The 16711-nt window shown below is 38.8% G+C and overlaps 1 protein-coding gene across 3 annotated transcripts in view; it reads right to left on the bottom strand.

Moving 5' to 3' along the window:
- LOC105464214 (unc-5 netrin receptor C) overlaps positions 1-16711 on the bottom strand; it is a 387289-nt gene that overhangs the window by 99470 nt on the left and 271108 nt on the right. For all 3 annotated transcript variants that reach the window (XM_011711873.3, XM_011711874.3, XM_071093291.1), the window contains exon 4: positions 11689-11792. In XM_011711873.3, coding sequence (XP_011710175.1) covers positions 11689-11792 — 104 coding nt within the window. The remainder of the gene's footprint in view (positions 1-11688; positions 11793-16711) is intronic.

Genomic DNA, 16711 nt, shown 5'->3' with positions numbered 1-16711 from the left:
TACCTACCTAAATGTATTTTAAACAATGATGATTCAGTGCCCCTTAGTGTCTCTATTAAGAAGTACATATCTTCAAATTCATAATGCCAAATTAGTAATATCTCAAAAAAAAAAAAAAAACAAACACCTGAGAGAAATCTGACTTTCAATTTACTGCTGCACAGGACTATAGGGAGTGGTTTATGAGTCTTCGTTCATAAAACGCTCCCAGTGAGGAAAGTGTCGTCTTATTTACAGCTTCAATCCCTGCTAGTGTATGTACAGAAGAGATGTCATATCTCTCGCCTTTCTACATGGGGACCAGTTCCAGCTCTTGCAGTAGGAGGAGAAAGTGTTTGGAAATCCCTCCAACAGTGAGGTCATTCAATTCTACTGATGCCTTCAGTCTGGCACAGTGTTCTCAAAATACTAACATGATTTTTTTTAACAAATATGAATGATTCCTAACTTGATTACAATTTTTAGGACTAGAGCATATTGACATTATATGGTATGTTCCCAGAAAAGGTGTATAAAACTGCCATCCCTACTTGTGTGCAGTGTGATTTAAGAAGCAACTTTTTATGGCTCCTAGACTCACGGTTTTATAGTTTCGCTGTTACTGCTATTTTATAATAGTCAGAACCATTGGCTGCCTAAGTACTGTCAGGGAAAGAGAAGTTTTGCAGCAAAACATGGAGATCATTTTTCAATGGCTCAGGCTTCCATACTTTCTTTTGAGTAGCAACTCCAGCATTCAACAACCCTCATATTTCAAAAATGCTCTGTTACCTCTTTCCTAAATACTTTATTCTTCAGTTTAAATTTTTATTTATTTATAGTATCAGCAAAGACAGAGAAATATGGATTAACTTTTCCAGTGGATTATCCATTTATAGCTGGTCATTAAATATGGGATAAGTTATAATCCAGTTTAGTCTTGACTTTCCATAGTCATTTTCTCACCTTCGTTCACTCCCTTCTCCATTATTAAAGATCATAAAAATGATGTTACCAAAGACAGATTCCCATGTTCTTGTATTTAGAGTGTATATAATGGGACCCCATTTAGATAAGACAGTTATTTTCCAAACAATATTTATTTCCAATAATTTTTCCCATGGTTTGCTATCAAAAGTTTTAAAATTATAACTATGCTCATGTTTTACTATTAAAAAACAGAAGACAACTATCTGGGGCAAAGTAACATAATTTTTAAAAAGGACAACTATGGCCTCTCCCTCAGTGCTGCATTCTTCATAATGGCCTGGGCAGAAGGAATGTGTCCCAGGGTGATTCATATATTTGGGGCTTTCCTGGAATGTCTGACACTAGAAGTAGTAATCATAACTATTTTCCAATATATTTAATGTATTCTCTGAGTTGTTCCTTTCCAAAATAAGCAAATTAGTGTCACAGTAAGAAAAAAATTTATGATCTGACATTCAAGTATTATTTTCTGTTTCTAACAAGAGGGGCAATATATTTGTAATCACAATAATATAGACATTATGGTAACAAAGGATGATGTTGCACCTTTGGATGATACAAATACATAGTTGAATATCATCAAGCATTTAGGAATGTGAGCCATATTCAGCAGAAAGTATAGACTTATAACTCCACACGAAACAAAAAGCTTTATTTTAGGATACACTTTGACTACCTTCAAGAAGACTAATGTGTTGATTTTGTAAGTATCTTCCTCATACTTTTGGAATCAACACAAGCAGGCACTGCTTATGTTATGAAATAACTGGACTATAACTCCATCTCTTTCTAAAGTCTTGCCAAGTATGGAATGCAAATGCCAGTAAATAACAATACAAACAAAATCATTTTTTTCTCCTCAATCAGAATGCTCTAAAGTTCAGATATTATGGAAACATATAAGTAGAAACTATAATAAATTATAATCTGATTCTGATTTACATGTTTATAACACCTTCCATATGATTCTATAGGCTGAATTTTGTGATTTCTTTTAGCATAACCTTTTACATAAAGTTGACTTTTTGAGGGTTTCAAATACTTAAGAACTTGTTTATTTCTTTAGTTCAGGATAAATAAACCACATCCCTGCATTTTACCAAAAGGGCAGTGTAATTTTTTGTTGTTGTTAAAAAGGAAGGAAAGATCAATGAAAATCTTTGCAGAGATACTTGAGAGATAGGTGGACTTTGGTCAGCACCATACTAACAATGAGAGGTTCTCAGCTCCAAAAATCACTTTTGGCATCCTTTGCCCTTCTGATATACAAACTTGTTAACCTTATGATTGGTTAAGGAATTGTCTAATCATATATGTCAATAATAGAGAGCAAAGCATCTTGCAGTTTTCTTTCTTCTTATACTCTCCTGTGAAAGACAGATGTGTTGTGTCTAATTATTCACTGATTGGTATCGGGAGAAACATTAACATAATTGGCACATTTGTTCTAATTAACAGAGGGAAACTGCCACATGCCACCCAACATGAAAAGTGAGTCCAGCAACCATTAGCTAGAAAACTCCACGTCTATCAGAAAGATTACTCTGTTAAACTCAAACTGAGGCCCATCAAGTCAGAGCACAGGTTGAAAATGATATAACAGAGTGGAGAACTGTGTGCACACCTAAAAGAATGGAGATTTAGCCTAGAATCATTGTCTATAGGTACATTAATTAAACAAATGAGAAAAGCAATTAGGTGGCTATTATCAAATGTACACTCAACAAAGCCAAGCTTCTCCAAGGAGCATTAGCTAGAAGCTGGGAATCTGCCAAGTTTTACTGACTGGTTTGGAAGTGACAAATCTGAAGTTTTTGTGTATTTGTTTGTTTTAACTTTGTCCTTTACACCGGAGCTTCTCAAACTGCATTTTAGAATCACATGGAGAGCTTTAAAAAAATCTTGATAACCTGGCTGTGTATCATATCTATTAAATCAGAATCTCTAGGTGGGATATAAGCATTGGTAGTTTCTAACAATTCCCAGGTGATTCCACTGTGCCTCCACTGCTGAGAACCAGTACTGCAGAGTGGTTTGGTTTTGTTTTGTTTTCTGAGACAGGGTCTTGCTCTGTTGCCCAGGCTGGAGCACAGTGGTGTGATGATAGCTCACTGCAGCCGTGGCTTCGACCTCCCAGGCTCGAGTGATCCTCCCACCTCAGTCCCTGGAGTAGCACACACTGCCATGTCTGGCTAACTTTTATTTTTTTATTTTTTGTAGAGATGGGGTTCTCTTACATTGCCCAGGCTGGTCTTGAACTCCTAGGCTCAAGTGATCCTCCTGCCTTGGCCTCCCAAACTGCTGGAATTACAGTTATGAGCCACTGTGCCTAGTGAAGACTGGTTTGATGATCTTGCTAAGATTTTGATTAAGTGTTCTGGGTCTGAGATTCTAAGCTCCCAGGTCATGATGATGTAGATAATCTATGTACCACAGTTAGAGTTGCAAGGCCTTGACAATTTTTTTTTTTTAATGAGACCGAGTTTCACTCTTGTTGCCCAGGCTGGAGTGCAATGGTGCGATCTCAGCTCACTGCAGCCTCCGCCTCCCGGGTTCAAACGATTCTCCTGCCTCAGCCTCCCGAGTAGCTGGGATTACAGGCATGTGCCACCACGCCTAGCTAATTTTGTATTTTTTTTTTTTATTAGAGATGAGATTTCACCACGTTGGTCAGGCTGGTCTCAAACTTTTGATCTCAGGTGATCCACCTGCCTCAGCTTCCAAAAGTGCTGGAATTACAGTCGTGAGCCCCCATGCCTGGCCAAGGCCTTGACAATTCTAAAAGATATTGACAGCTAATAGTCTTCTGTAGACTTTCACAGGTAGGTTTGGCTCTAATTGCTCCAGAGTTTGAAATCCTAGTATTATTTTCTTATTTCTCCCACTGGTGAAAGGTATCTCACCCTCCCTTGTAGGTGCTTTAAACAATCAAAACAGTTCTCTACTGTGGATAATTATGCTGGACGTTCTCTCTTGCTAAAAACCAGAGGCTACTATGTAGATTTTTGCTTCTCAGTTTTGGAATAAAACAAGTATCCATTCACTTCTGTGTTGACCACTGTGAAATATACTTTGCACCTTTCAGTAGGTTTGTGGAAGCCTGGGTATTTTTGTGCTTTAAAAAAAAATGTTTGTCTTTAAGCAAGCTGAAATTATATCTTTAGACAATGGTAAAAAAAGATAGCCAAAGGATTAAAAAAAGCAAGTGGAAACTAGTGGCATTTTGCTCAGTTGTTGTTACTTCTGCAAAGGAAAGGCATTTGCCAAGAAAGGGAATTTGTTTTCCTGCTGGGGAAACACTCTCTTAATTGCACATATGTCTAGCTCATTGCTTTTGAGGGTTGAACATACATAGGCCGTATTTTAGAGGTGAACTTGTCTTGAAATCTGAAAACTTCTAAAACCTAAGTTCAACGATGAGGAGATAAAAGCATGTTGACAAATGAACTAATACCAACAAAAACCACATGAAATAAAATAACCAAAACCCAAAGTAAAATGACTATATGTAATAGCACCATCCAAGGGAACAAAATGGCATTGAAGTGTCCCTAAAAGGCTAACTTTTCCAGGGCAAAAGGGCAACAAACTGACTAATTTGTAGCTAGTTCCTAACCAGTTTTTACTATAAACTTGCCTTTCAGTATAGGTAACTCTCAGCCTTTCTTCTTACCAGTTAAAAGTGTTCAGGTCTTTAGCTAAGTCTGACCATCTTTAGAAAAATATGCGTTTTTGCTCTCTCTGACTCCATAATGAGTTTATGTTAGTGTGTGTAGGCATATAAAGAATCATTGGAAGAAATCCCCAAGCAAGGGAACTTATTGAAGAAAAACCTTTTTTGAACAAATGAAGGCCAACACACATTTTTAAAAACCCTCCTGCTCCGTGATTATGGGCACAGGTTAGGTCTTTGCCTGCTGCCTTATCTCTACTGAGATAGAGACTGTGCTCGAAAACAGCTGAGGCTTATTAACCATTGATTTTAGGTCATCTGAAAAAAGCTCATTCTAGTGGGTCTGCTGAATTTCCACATGGAACATTTCAGTTTCTCCTCAAAGACTAAATCTTTTCTAGATTTTCATCATTAAATAAATCCATAAAGGTGTCCCTAAATCCATTCTTGCACTTCTAAAATCCATTTCCATGCAGCAGCCAGAATGATCTTTTAAAGGTATATGTCAGGTCTCGACAATTCCTTCATGTGTCCGTTGGCTTTTCAGCATTTAAAGAAAACTCCAAATCACTTACCGTCTCTACAAGTCCGCGCCCTCGTTCCCCCTTTCCTGACTGAACGTCTTCCTGCCTTCCTCCTTGCTCACTGGTCTCAGACACACTGGCCTCCTTTTTAACCCTGTAACCAATCACCTCCTCCTGAGGGTACTTGTCCTTGTTGCTCCCATCACCTGGAGCTTTCTTACTCGGATCTTTTCAAGACAGCTCCTTCCTTACCTTCAGATCTCAGCTCCATTACTGTCTCTTCAGATACACTTTCCTTGAACTCTAAAGTCATCCTCAATCCCCAACAACCATCACCCTCTCTCATATGACCTTATTTCCTTTAACTTGTTTATCTGAAAATATCTCACTCATTTTTCTTACATTCTTGCTTATTGTTTTTCTCCTCGAGGGACTTGACTGACTTGCATTTCCTGCAACCAGAAAAATGTCTAGCACACCAAGCATCTACAGTAAATATTTCTTGTATAAGTGAATTGATGATTTTTAGAAATCTACATTTTATACTATAGGCTCAAAGCAATCACTAAGTACATGCAGAAATCAAGCCACAGATGTATAATAAGTCAGATAAAATCTATTATTTCTTCTGCTTTAAAATGGATCTTTACATTGCTTAAACTTATTGCAATTTTAATTTGGCTTACATGGTTTCTGGGCTTGTGGCGATCTCTATGTATAACTATTAGAGGCAGATATTGGAAGAAAAATTTGGGATTTTTCCCATGATTTTTCACCCCAAAAAGTATGGGATGGTCATAATAAGGAGGTGACTTTGGCGAATGTTGATTGGACCAAAGCAAAGCTTGAAAGGTGACTGCTAGTAAGGGAACCTGATACTTTTGAAAACCTGTGTTCAAGGCTGAGAATTATATCCTAATCAAAACTCTGTCTTGTAGCTACACACACGGTAGGAGAAAATTCCAACGGATAATTACTGGCACTGAAAGCAACATCTCCCTCCAAACTGGTATTCAAATTCTTCTTTCCTCTCTAAACTCTTTTGCCTGGAAAGAGTGTAAAGCACCTCTCCAGAGACAACATACCTGCATGGAAATTCATCAATATGAAGTTCCTATTATGGGAGAATGGCAGGGAAACGTGAAGGACCCATGAAAGAAAGTGTTCAGCAGCCATATTAATAATCAATTAGATGGAGAGCCACCTGATGCTGCACATTTGGCGGCGCCTCCAGCTGCCACCAGCTTTCTGCCCTGTCAGTATCAGCTTAAAAAAATCTGTTCCCTGTTTATCACGACTACACTCAGCAAAATAGTCTATTCTTTTGCACTTCACCCCATATTTTCCCTCTTGCTAATTAGAGATGCAAATGTTGATAAATAACATGACAGTTTCTAAGCACAACTGGGTCAATAAGTTGAACATTGTGCCCTGTTCCTCCAATTAAACTCCTATGAGAAATAGCTCAATTATAATTAGAGGAGCAATTATCCCCTTGTTAAAGGTGAAACAAATCACAGGTTTTAGAGAAAAATTCAGCTTTGCTCCTTCTGCCATGCCAACAAATCTTGTATCCATTGATGTTTTCATCCCAGTACTCTCCAAAAGAGATAATCTGATAAAGCATCTCTGAATACATTTCTGGCTCTCCATGTGACAGTAACATTTTCTAGGCATAAAATAAAATGAGCAAAGAGGGATTAATTTCATAGAGTGCTGCTATTATGCTAGTGGAATAACTCAGCACCAGTTCCATGGGTGTATTAATTTTCTTGCATCTTCAGGGAGATGGGGGGAAGGTTTATCTGTTGAAAGAAAGGCAAACGCCTCATCAGAAATGGAAGACAACAATCATATTTTTGGCTTGATCCTAACAAAAGTGTTATTAAAGGAAACACTGAGCTATATCATTTTAGAGTATTCCTGGGATTTGTTTTCCTTTCTTTCATCTAGTTTACTTGAAAATTTTAATGTTATTCTTATTAACACCTCCCTTATCGTCCTGGAACTCAAGTGTCTCCCACTCCCAGTGGCCTTGGTTCTTGGTCCTAGTGGTTTGGAACCCCACCCTCAGGGTTCAGACTGATGGAGTCTGTCATCCCACACCAAGATCTCTCAGTAGGATTGCATCTTCAGGGACGAGAAGCATCCTTTTTCTTAGAGCGTTCCATCTCCTGAGGTGCTGCCTCCATGTCACATCCAGCAGGGCCTCTTTCTGTCATTTAGTTAAATATACTTAGAGAATCTACTAAGTGACTTATAACCTGCTGGCGTTAGAGATAAAACATGAACAAAAAACTTTTTGCTCCTTATCTCATCACGAGCTTGTCAGGCAAGAAGAAGAGTAAACAGATAAATTTCAATACAATCAGTAGGTAGAGCTATATAAAATTGTGGCATGTGGGGGCTGCTGTTTAGCCAGGCACACTGGTTCATCCATGCCAGGTATTCAATGTGGAAACAGTTCTGTATCTGTTGCTAAACTACTGAGTGCCCCTCACCCCCAGGCCCTGGCTGGCTGCCTGGGATTTCTGGATACTCTGTGACCCCGTGGCTAAAGGGTTATATCTGATATAGCACTAGGCCCCTAAGAGTCTGCTCTTGTGCTCAGGAATCCATGCAGTTATTAAATATTTGGAATAAAATCTAGATATAAAGAAAGGACTTTAGGGAGAACAGAGAAGGAGCAGCCAAGCCTAGAGTTCTGAAACTGTTGTGCTTCCTCCCTAGCGTCCCCTGTTTTCTTATTGGAAAGGGCTTAGTCTAAACAAGTATAAGGAGTCCTTGGTTGACCGCTTCCTCCTCTGAGACTGTCTTTGCCACCCTCTTTCCTTGGGCTCTGAAAAGGAGACCTACCAAGAGTAGCCTCAGGCTAAATTTCCTCTGGGAGAAAATGTAAGGGCTGGTCTAGTGTCCTGAGTCAATAAGGACTGAATGAACAATAGTAGCTTTAAAGATCAGGGTAAGGGGCCAGTCATAGTAGTTCACACCTGTAATCCCAGCACTTTGAGAGGCTGAGGTGAGCAGATCACTTGAGGCACAGAGTTTGAGATCGGCCTGGCCAACATAGTGAAACCCTGTCTCTACTAAAAATACAAAAATTAGCTGGGTGTGCTGGTGTGCGCCTGTAATTCCAGCTACTCAGGAGGCTGAGGCACGAGAATTGCTTGAACCTGGGAGGTGGAGGTTGCAGTGACCCAAGATCATGACACTGCACTCCAGCCTGGGTGACAGAGCAAGACTCCGTCTCAAACAAAACAAAACAAAACAAAACAAAACAAAACAAAACAAAACAAAACATTAGGGTAAGGGCAGCAGCACATCATGACTTGCTATAAGTAGTTTCATTAACCAATTATTTGGTAGTGTTGTTGAAAGAGCATTTCCTTATTTTAAAGCTCACAATATTGTCTTCATCTGTAGCATGTGTGGACTCCAACCAAAGTAACAAATACAGGAGAGCATCTTGGTGATTCTTAGAACAGAAGCTTCCCCTCTGTGTACCCCACAGTGCCAAGAAGAGGGGCAAGGTACTCAGTAAGAATTTTGAATTTAAGAGGTTGAGCTTGGTCTTGTGTGAATTAAAAAATTATAATATATTAATAATATCAACAATGCCTAATGTTTCTTGAGTGCTTTTGACATGTTCTAAGTGATTTGCATATATTATCTCATTTAAACCTCACGACCACATTCTGCATAGACACTAGTATTATCTCCCCTTTATGGTTGAGGAAACTTTGGTTCACAGTATTTAAGTACCTTGACTGAAGTAAAAAATGGTGATGCTTGGGTTTGAACCTGGAATGCTGTAAGAAAATTAGAAAACATTCTATGGTGGAGATTATAGGATGCCAAAATAGGGAAGAAGTAAAATGTTACTACCTTAGAAATGCCTATGCCATTATTTGTACCCAAAGTGCTATATCAAAACTAAGACTAGCATTCTTGACAAACTTACTGATTTGGAGAAAAAGGAATTACTGCTTCCTGACATTCTGCAAAGAATGTACCTGACTACTTCCTCAATAGAACTAGACATATGCTTATAAAACAAAGATCAATTGAAACAATCAGCCATATGTTCATTGAACATATTTTGCCTGACTCTTTCTTGGAATTATTTGCCTTGGAGACAAAAGGAGCACGAATCCAGTCTGGCTTCATCTTCCAAAGTCTGATCTAATTATTACAAAACACATGAGTTTTACCTGCTGGTTTTCCTTTAACATCAATGTTTCACTTTATCCTATTTTTATGCTTAAAGATTCTTTAAACAAATAAATGAAATATTAAATAATGAACACATTTATATTAGAAGGAAAATGATTGTATAATCCTTTAACTCACCAAGTTACCTTTCATCCCTTTCTTTTTTAATTTATCTGCTCCTCTTGAGCAAATGGCAGTTGTAATATGTCATGTTAAGGTATTCATTAGCTTTCTGATCTTGGTGATTTTAATAGTGTTGAAAAGAATCTACACAGGAATTTATTAGCCTGCTCTTGAGCATGTGTGTTTGATCTCTCTTCCGACTTTAAAAAATGAAAAAGAAATGCATATTAAATATAGTTCTTTGAATGTCAAATGGGTATATGATTTTTGAGCTTGCCAAGTTTTAATTGGTCTCTTCCCTAGTGATGATACACATAGAATTCACAGCCAATTAGTTTGCAGTCATGAATCTTTACTCCTTGACGAAGTGAACTACTTTGTCGAGGAGACTGAAAAAAATGAAGACATTACTAAGATCTCCCCACCTAAAGTCTTTGCAAGGATCAGTTACCTTTTAGAAGCCCTGAGCAAAAATGATGCCATGGATACCCATGTTGCTCATGATCTGTTTTGGTCTCTAAGGTGGTTTCATGGAGGACGTGTGCATTAAAATTTTAGAAATACCATTAAGAAGACATATGCACTATTGTAATTATCAAAATGAAATATTGAATAGAGAAGAGTTTCCTCCTTTCTAGTCGTACTAAATCATACTGTGTCTTAGTGCTGGGAGATAAGGTTTTGATGCCGTTGAATGAAATAGCTACTATCAAGCAAAGTCTCTGATAACAATTGGCATGAGATGCCAATTTAAGACAAAAAATAGCTCTTTCAAAGTAAAAAAAAAAGGAATTTCATTAAAGTTTCCTTTGAGTTCTTTGCATTGACTCATAGAGATATGAATGGCTATGATAGAAAAATGGAGTTATTTCATAAGGACTCTGCCTAAATTTTCAATTAATTAATTATTATTATTACTATTAAAAGAACAATCAGATGTTTGAGTTTGTTGTCAGGGGACCAGCGAACTACCTGACCCCATCTTTACTTCTTGAAAAAAATTGAAAAACTATGAGAAGTAAAATAGTTTAAGTACATTATTAATTATTAATTGCTTTTTGGACTGTGTTGAAAGTCTCAATAGTATTATTTTTCACTTTCAGAGATAGGCACAACTTCAGGGCTTAATTTTTAAAAATTCATATACATTGAACCCATATATAAGACCAAATTGCAACAACTGAAATATGCCTCTTTCAACACATGCAATAAAGAGTAAAACTTTCAAATGACTCAGTGTAGTTTGGAGGCCAACAAAGACCACCACCAAACTGGCAGCTATGCCACTTGTCAAATTAATGTGTGCTTGGGCTTGTAGGACACGGGGTCAGTTAGGGCAATAGTGTCAGATGCATATAAGTATGTCTCCTAATAATCATTTAAAGGGTAACCTGTTTTTAGAGTTTAGGATTTATTTGTTAACAAATGAAAGACACGGTATTAGTTTTCCTCAACAGTGTGATCTAAGATGATGGCGAGTGCTTGCAGTCTCTTCTGGGTCAGAGTCCTCTTCCCCAAAGAGAGATATTTTCAAAGGGCATTGTATTGTGTGGTGCTAATGAAAAGTCATGGTATGCATCTGATTTTTAATACTTCATTAGCAACCAGTAGGCTTTGTTCTAGCAGAAACAAAAAATGGAAAATGAAGGACTTGATCAAAAGCTTATAGGATGAAACTAATTGACACCTGTTACTCCTAAAACATGTTTTTATGCAAGGTGTGTGGGCATGGCTTTTAGGTATGTCTATGACTACATCATGGAATAGAAAATACATATGTTAGGTGAACAGACTCACAGACACAGAAAAACACACTGTCTTCTTACACTCACATTTTTCGCATATCAGCAAGAACAATAATAAAATTGATGGCACATTGTTAAGTCATACCATCTCTCTCTGTGATAAGTGCCAGATAAAATAAAGCAGTACTTCTGATTTCTTGAAAGAGAATGACAAAATTAAACCAAGCTGCCCGTGGCTTTGTCCAATGGGGCATTCTAATTGACTCCCAAGTCATTAATCAGTTCCCAATCAATCTATTTTGCCAGCAGCAGGCAGTTAGGACTCCATTACCAACCATTCATCATGCCATACCCTAATTCACTGCACCATTAGCCAGGGATTAGGCCCCTGTTAGAATAACTTAGTGCCAATTGCTAAATGCAAAGAACTGTTGTTATTCACCTCAGCCACTGGGATCCCTTCAGGTGGTCGACACTGGAGTAAGACTTCCTGTTCCAAAGACACTTCCTTTCCTAGGGGTTCCTGCTCAAATGTCTTCCGTAGATCTGGAACGTAAAAGTGACAAAATACATGTCAAAACTAACTAAATAACGTTTATTCATTTACAGAGAGTACAAAAAATTTTCTGACTTAGTATTTTATCTGTGCTTTTTCTAGTTTGTTTGTTTGAGACAGGATCTCACTCCATGTCCCAGGCTGGAGTGCAGTGGTGTGATCATAGCTCACTGCAGTTTTGAACTCCTGGGCTCAAGCAAACCTCCTGCCTCAGCCTCCTGAGTGACTGGGACTACAGGTGCATGCTAGCATGCTTGGCTATTTTTTTTTTTTTAATTTTTTTTGTAGAGATAGAGTCTCACTATGTTTCCCAGGCTGGTTTCAAACTCCTAACTTCAAGTGGTCCTCCTGCCTCAGCCTCCCAAAGTGCTGGATCTATAGGTGTGAGCCACGGTGCCTGGACTTGCATTTTTGTTTAACCACAGGTTATTAGTAGTTTACTAAATCTGGTGACTATATTATGTGGAAGAAATTGTGAAATTCAGAGGCTATGAACTGTTCCTACTTTAAACTTCAATGGAAGCCTTTGGCAGTCCTTATTTTAACAATTAATAAAGTTCATTAATTGCTTTTCATTAGTATTTTTTTATCCATCAATTATGATGATCACAGAGTCAAAAAAACTCCATTCTCTTGATTCTTCTACAGACTCCCTTATGTATATACATATTTTCCTCTTTTCTCACAATGGATACTATTGAAGCTCCAGTAACTCTGGAATCTTTCGATGAATACTCTAGGTGAGTTTCCGTTTCAAAGTGGAAAACAGGTATAGCTCTAATGTAAATGACGAGTTAATGGGTGTAGCACACCAACATGGCACATGTATACATATGTAACAAACCTGCACGTTGTGCACATGTACCCTAGAACTTAAAGTATAATAATAATAATAATAATAATAATAATAATAGTAAAACAAAGTGGAAAACAGAATGCTGGAATCTGTAAGGAAGAAACATAACTTCTTCAGGAGCCTCAAGTACAAGGCAGAGAAAAGAGAATGGAGAAGAGTCCCAAGATATCACTACATTTAATCATATGGCCATTCATCAATTAGAAGCCTAGTCATCTCTGCTCAAATATCCCAGGTACCTAATTATGTATTTATCTAGTTATAGTTGATATAGGGATATGCAGCTGAGTTTTGCAAACTGTTGTTAGATGGGCACAGAAGTGTTAGAAGCCAGTGTGTCATTTTAAACACATCAGAGGCACATACTTCAAGAGATGGGTTTAACTAAATAATCACTGAATACCATACAATTATTTTGTTTTAATGGTTTGGCTTTAAACTCTGTATACATTTAATCTAATTTCTAAAGTTAAAAAATTAATTTAGTCATAGAACTTTGAAGCAGCATTTTTTTAAAAGTCTACAAAAATTTTATTTCATGCATGTACAGTTCAGTTCCTTCCAATAAAAAGTTATTAGAATTTTACCCAGTGAATTTTAATAAAAAATTAATGCCTCTGTTGTGTCATCCCAGGTCCCTGATGAAGACGTAAGAATCTGAGAGCGGCATTGCAGTGGATTGAACTAATGAGTGGAAATCTGAAGACCCTAGAGCAGTGGTCCCCAACCTTTTTGACACTAGGGACTGGTTTCGTGGAAGACAGTTTTTCCACTGACCGTTGGGATGGGGCATGGTGGGGATGGCTTTGGGATGAAACTGTTCCACCTCAGATCATTAGACCTTAGTTTGATTCTCATAAGGAGTGTGCAACCTAGATCCTTCATATCCATAGTTCACATAGGGTTCATGCTCCTATGAGAATCTAATGCTGCCACTGATCTGACAGGAGGCAGAGCTCAGGTGTTACCCTAATGCTCACTAGCCTGCCACTCACCTCCTGCTGTGCGACCAGCTCCTAACAGACCACGGACCAGTACCAGTTCTCAGCCCAGGGGTTGGGACTCCTGCTCTCAAGTATATCCCTAATAGAGCTCTACCAGAAAGCACCTGGAAAAAATGCACTAAGAAAAGACTGCATTGTTACACACGTGCCATATTTTTGGAATTCTCGGCAGAAGAAAACCCTCAAGATTATAAGGGTTGTGAGAAAATTATAGATCTATGAGGGTCTGAGGCAAGACAAGAGACCTCCAAATGTGACAGAATTTCTATCAGAAAAATGCTTCTAATTTGATTGTCAAGACATTGAGTATATTGTAGAAATGAACATTTGGGGCCGCGCGCAGTGGCTTATGCCTATAATCCCAGTAATTTGGGAAGCCAAGGCAGGTGAATCACCTGAGGTCAGAAGTTTGAGACCAGCCTGGCCAACATGGCGAAACCCAGTCTCTACTAAAAATACAAAAATTAGCTGGGCATGGTGGTGTGCGACTGTCGTCCCAGCTACTTGGGAAGCTGAGGGACAAGAATTGCTTGAACCCAGGAGGCGGAGGTTGCAGTGAGCCGAGATTGCACCACTGTACTCCAGCCTGGGTGAAAGAGTGAGACCTCATCTCAACAAGAACAATGACAAAAAGAAATGAACATTTGGAATCCACAGAGTTATCATAACTTTAAAGTTATCTAAACCATGTCATTGTCTTACATCCAAAAAACATGTTGACCAAATTACCTGGAGCATCACAGCACAATAATCAATGGCTGCCTTAGAACCTGCTTGACCGGGCGCGGTGGCTCAAGCCTGTAATCCCAGTACTTTGGGAGGCCGAGATGGGCGGATCACGAGGTCAGGAGATCGAGACCATCCTGGCTAACACGGTGAAACCCCATCTCTACTAAAAAAAAAAAATACAAAAAACTAGCCGGGCGAGGTGGCGGGCGCCTGTAGTCCCAGCTACTCCGGAGGCTGAGGCAGGAGAATGGCGTGAACCCGGGAGGCGGAGCTTGCAGTGAGCAGAGATCCGGCCACTGCACTCCAGTCTGGGCGACAGAGCGAGACTCTGTCTCAAAAAAAAAAAAAAAAAAAAAAAAGAACCTACTGATACAGATTTTCTACATTTTTCCACCCCACACATCCCCCTGACATCTCTTTTGGTTAATTCGTATTCTTTCAATGGAAACATTAAAAATTTTCTCTTCTTATGTGGTGGCTTCTCTTGGTTTTTTTTATCTGCACTGAGATAAAATTTGATGAAACACCAGATACCAATAAAAAGAGCAGCAGTGAATATCATTTATGGGCTAAAATGTTCTCGACAAGATTTATCTTGTTTGTAAAAAATGATTCTGAGGAACTTCTGCCTGATGTGGGGTTGGGCAAAGACATAATAACTGGAATGAGTTCTCAAATTAAATAACATACTGACTCACTCTAATTTAAATTAAGACCAAGATATCACAAAATGAGGGCTAAGAACAAGAAAAAGGCATATATGTATTTAAATAGAGCAATTTCATTTAACATTTATTCATTGTCTCCATATGGTAGACATTTTATTAGGTACTTTGGATGAAGATGTACAAGACACAGAAAGAAGACTAGAAAGGTAAGCTGAGGTGTGCTTATGAAAAGCCTTTCTGTCATGCTATGGAATGGCAAACCCTGAAAGGAGTGAGGTCAGAGACCAAGAGTATCCATCAGAGTGACTGATGGAGGGAGGCGGTGGTGAGGAGCCCGAAGTTAGTTAGGGACTCATTTGAATAAACCATGAGGGATGATGGGGTCCTGAACTCAGCTAGTATAGTGGACAGGAAGAGGAGGAAGTAATTCTAGAAATAAATAGATCATACCTTGAAGAAGATGTAGGTATTTGGAGAGTGCCACAAGGCAAGAATAATGTTATATTCTTAGCTACTGCATTGTTAACTTGGTACAAACACTGAGTGGCATAGTATCAACTTGGGCAGCGAAGCAGAGAGAAAGATAAATTCATGTTGGTACATGTTAGGTTTGGCACATCTGTGAAACATTCAAACTGAAAAGTCTAGTAGTCCAGATCATGGTTCCTAAACCTTAACCCTATTAATTTTGGGGACTGGGTAATTCCTTGTGGTAGTCGTTCTTTGCATAGCAGGATGCTTAGCAATATTCCCGGACTCTACCTGCTAGATGCCACTAGAACCCCATCCCAACCTTAAGAAAATAAGTAACTTCAGACAATGCCAGATGTCCCCTAAAGGGAAAAGTCACCTGCAGTTGAGAACCGCAGGTCTAGGGCTTGGAAAAGAAGGCCTGGTAGGATTTCTTGTGCTTCACTAACTAGGCAATTGCTGAAGCACTGGAAATAGATGGCATCACCAGGGAGAGGCTACAGCATTAAAAAAAAAAAAAAAAAAGAAGACGGTTACGTTCAAGAGGAAAAGCTGTCATCCAATGATATAGAGTGAACAAAGCGGTAGGAGAAAACCCAAGGAAGTTAGTGTCAGAGCATCCAAGAGGAAAATAAAGTTTTAAAAAGTGGGGAGGTCAATAGGAGAAATGCAGTGAAGGACTCAGAAGCACTCACAGGAGAGAAGTCATTGGTCTGGGAAGTTTAGGAGTGAGGGGGAGCAGAAGCCAAGCTGTGATGAGGAGTGGCCAGGAAGTGGGGAAATGACCATTCTGGGTACTGTGGGAGCAGAGGGAAAAGTTCTCCTTTGCCCTCTGAAGGTTCAGTGGAAAACCAACTAAGTCACAAAAGGCAGATTATTTGGAGAGAAGACAGACAAATTTTACTTAACATGTACACATGGGAGCCTTTGGAATGAAGACATAAAGATCCAGGGATAATTGCCCATTTTGATGCTTCCATTCAACAAAAACTGGACAGTGTGTAGAAATATGATTGGACAAAAAGGATCTGACCTAATGTTAATAGACTGAGTGGAGAGACCCGGCAAAACTGTGGGTCTAGATTTTTCCTGGCCTCTCTGAGCATTCATTCCTTCCTTCACCTGGGTGTCAGGCAGGGCCCTCTCTGGAATGGGGGTCTGATGACCTATGATCACACAAG

This window comes from Macaca nemestrina, chromosome 3, assembly GCF_043159975.1.
Source record: "Macaca nemestrina isolate mMacNem1 chromosome 3, mMacNem.hap1, whole genome shotgun sequence".
NCBI lineage: Eukaryota > Metazoa > Chordata > Mammalia > Primates > Cercopithecidae > Macaca > Macaca nemestrina.
The sequence above is the reverse complement of the archived record's forward strand: the minus strand, read 5'-3'. Positions and strand labels throughout refer to the sequence as shown.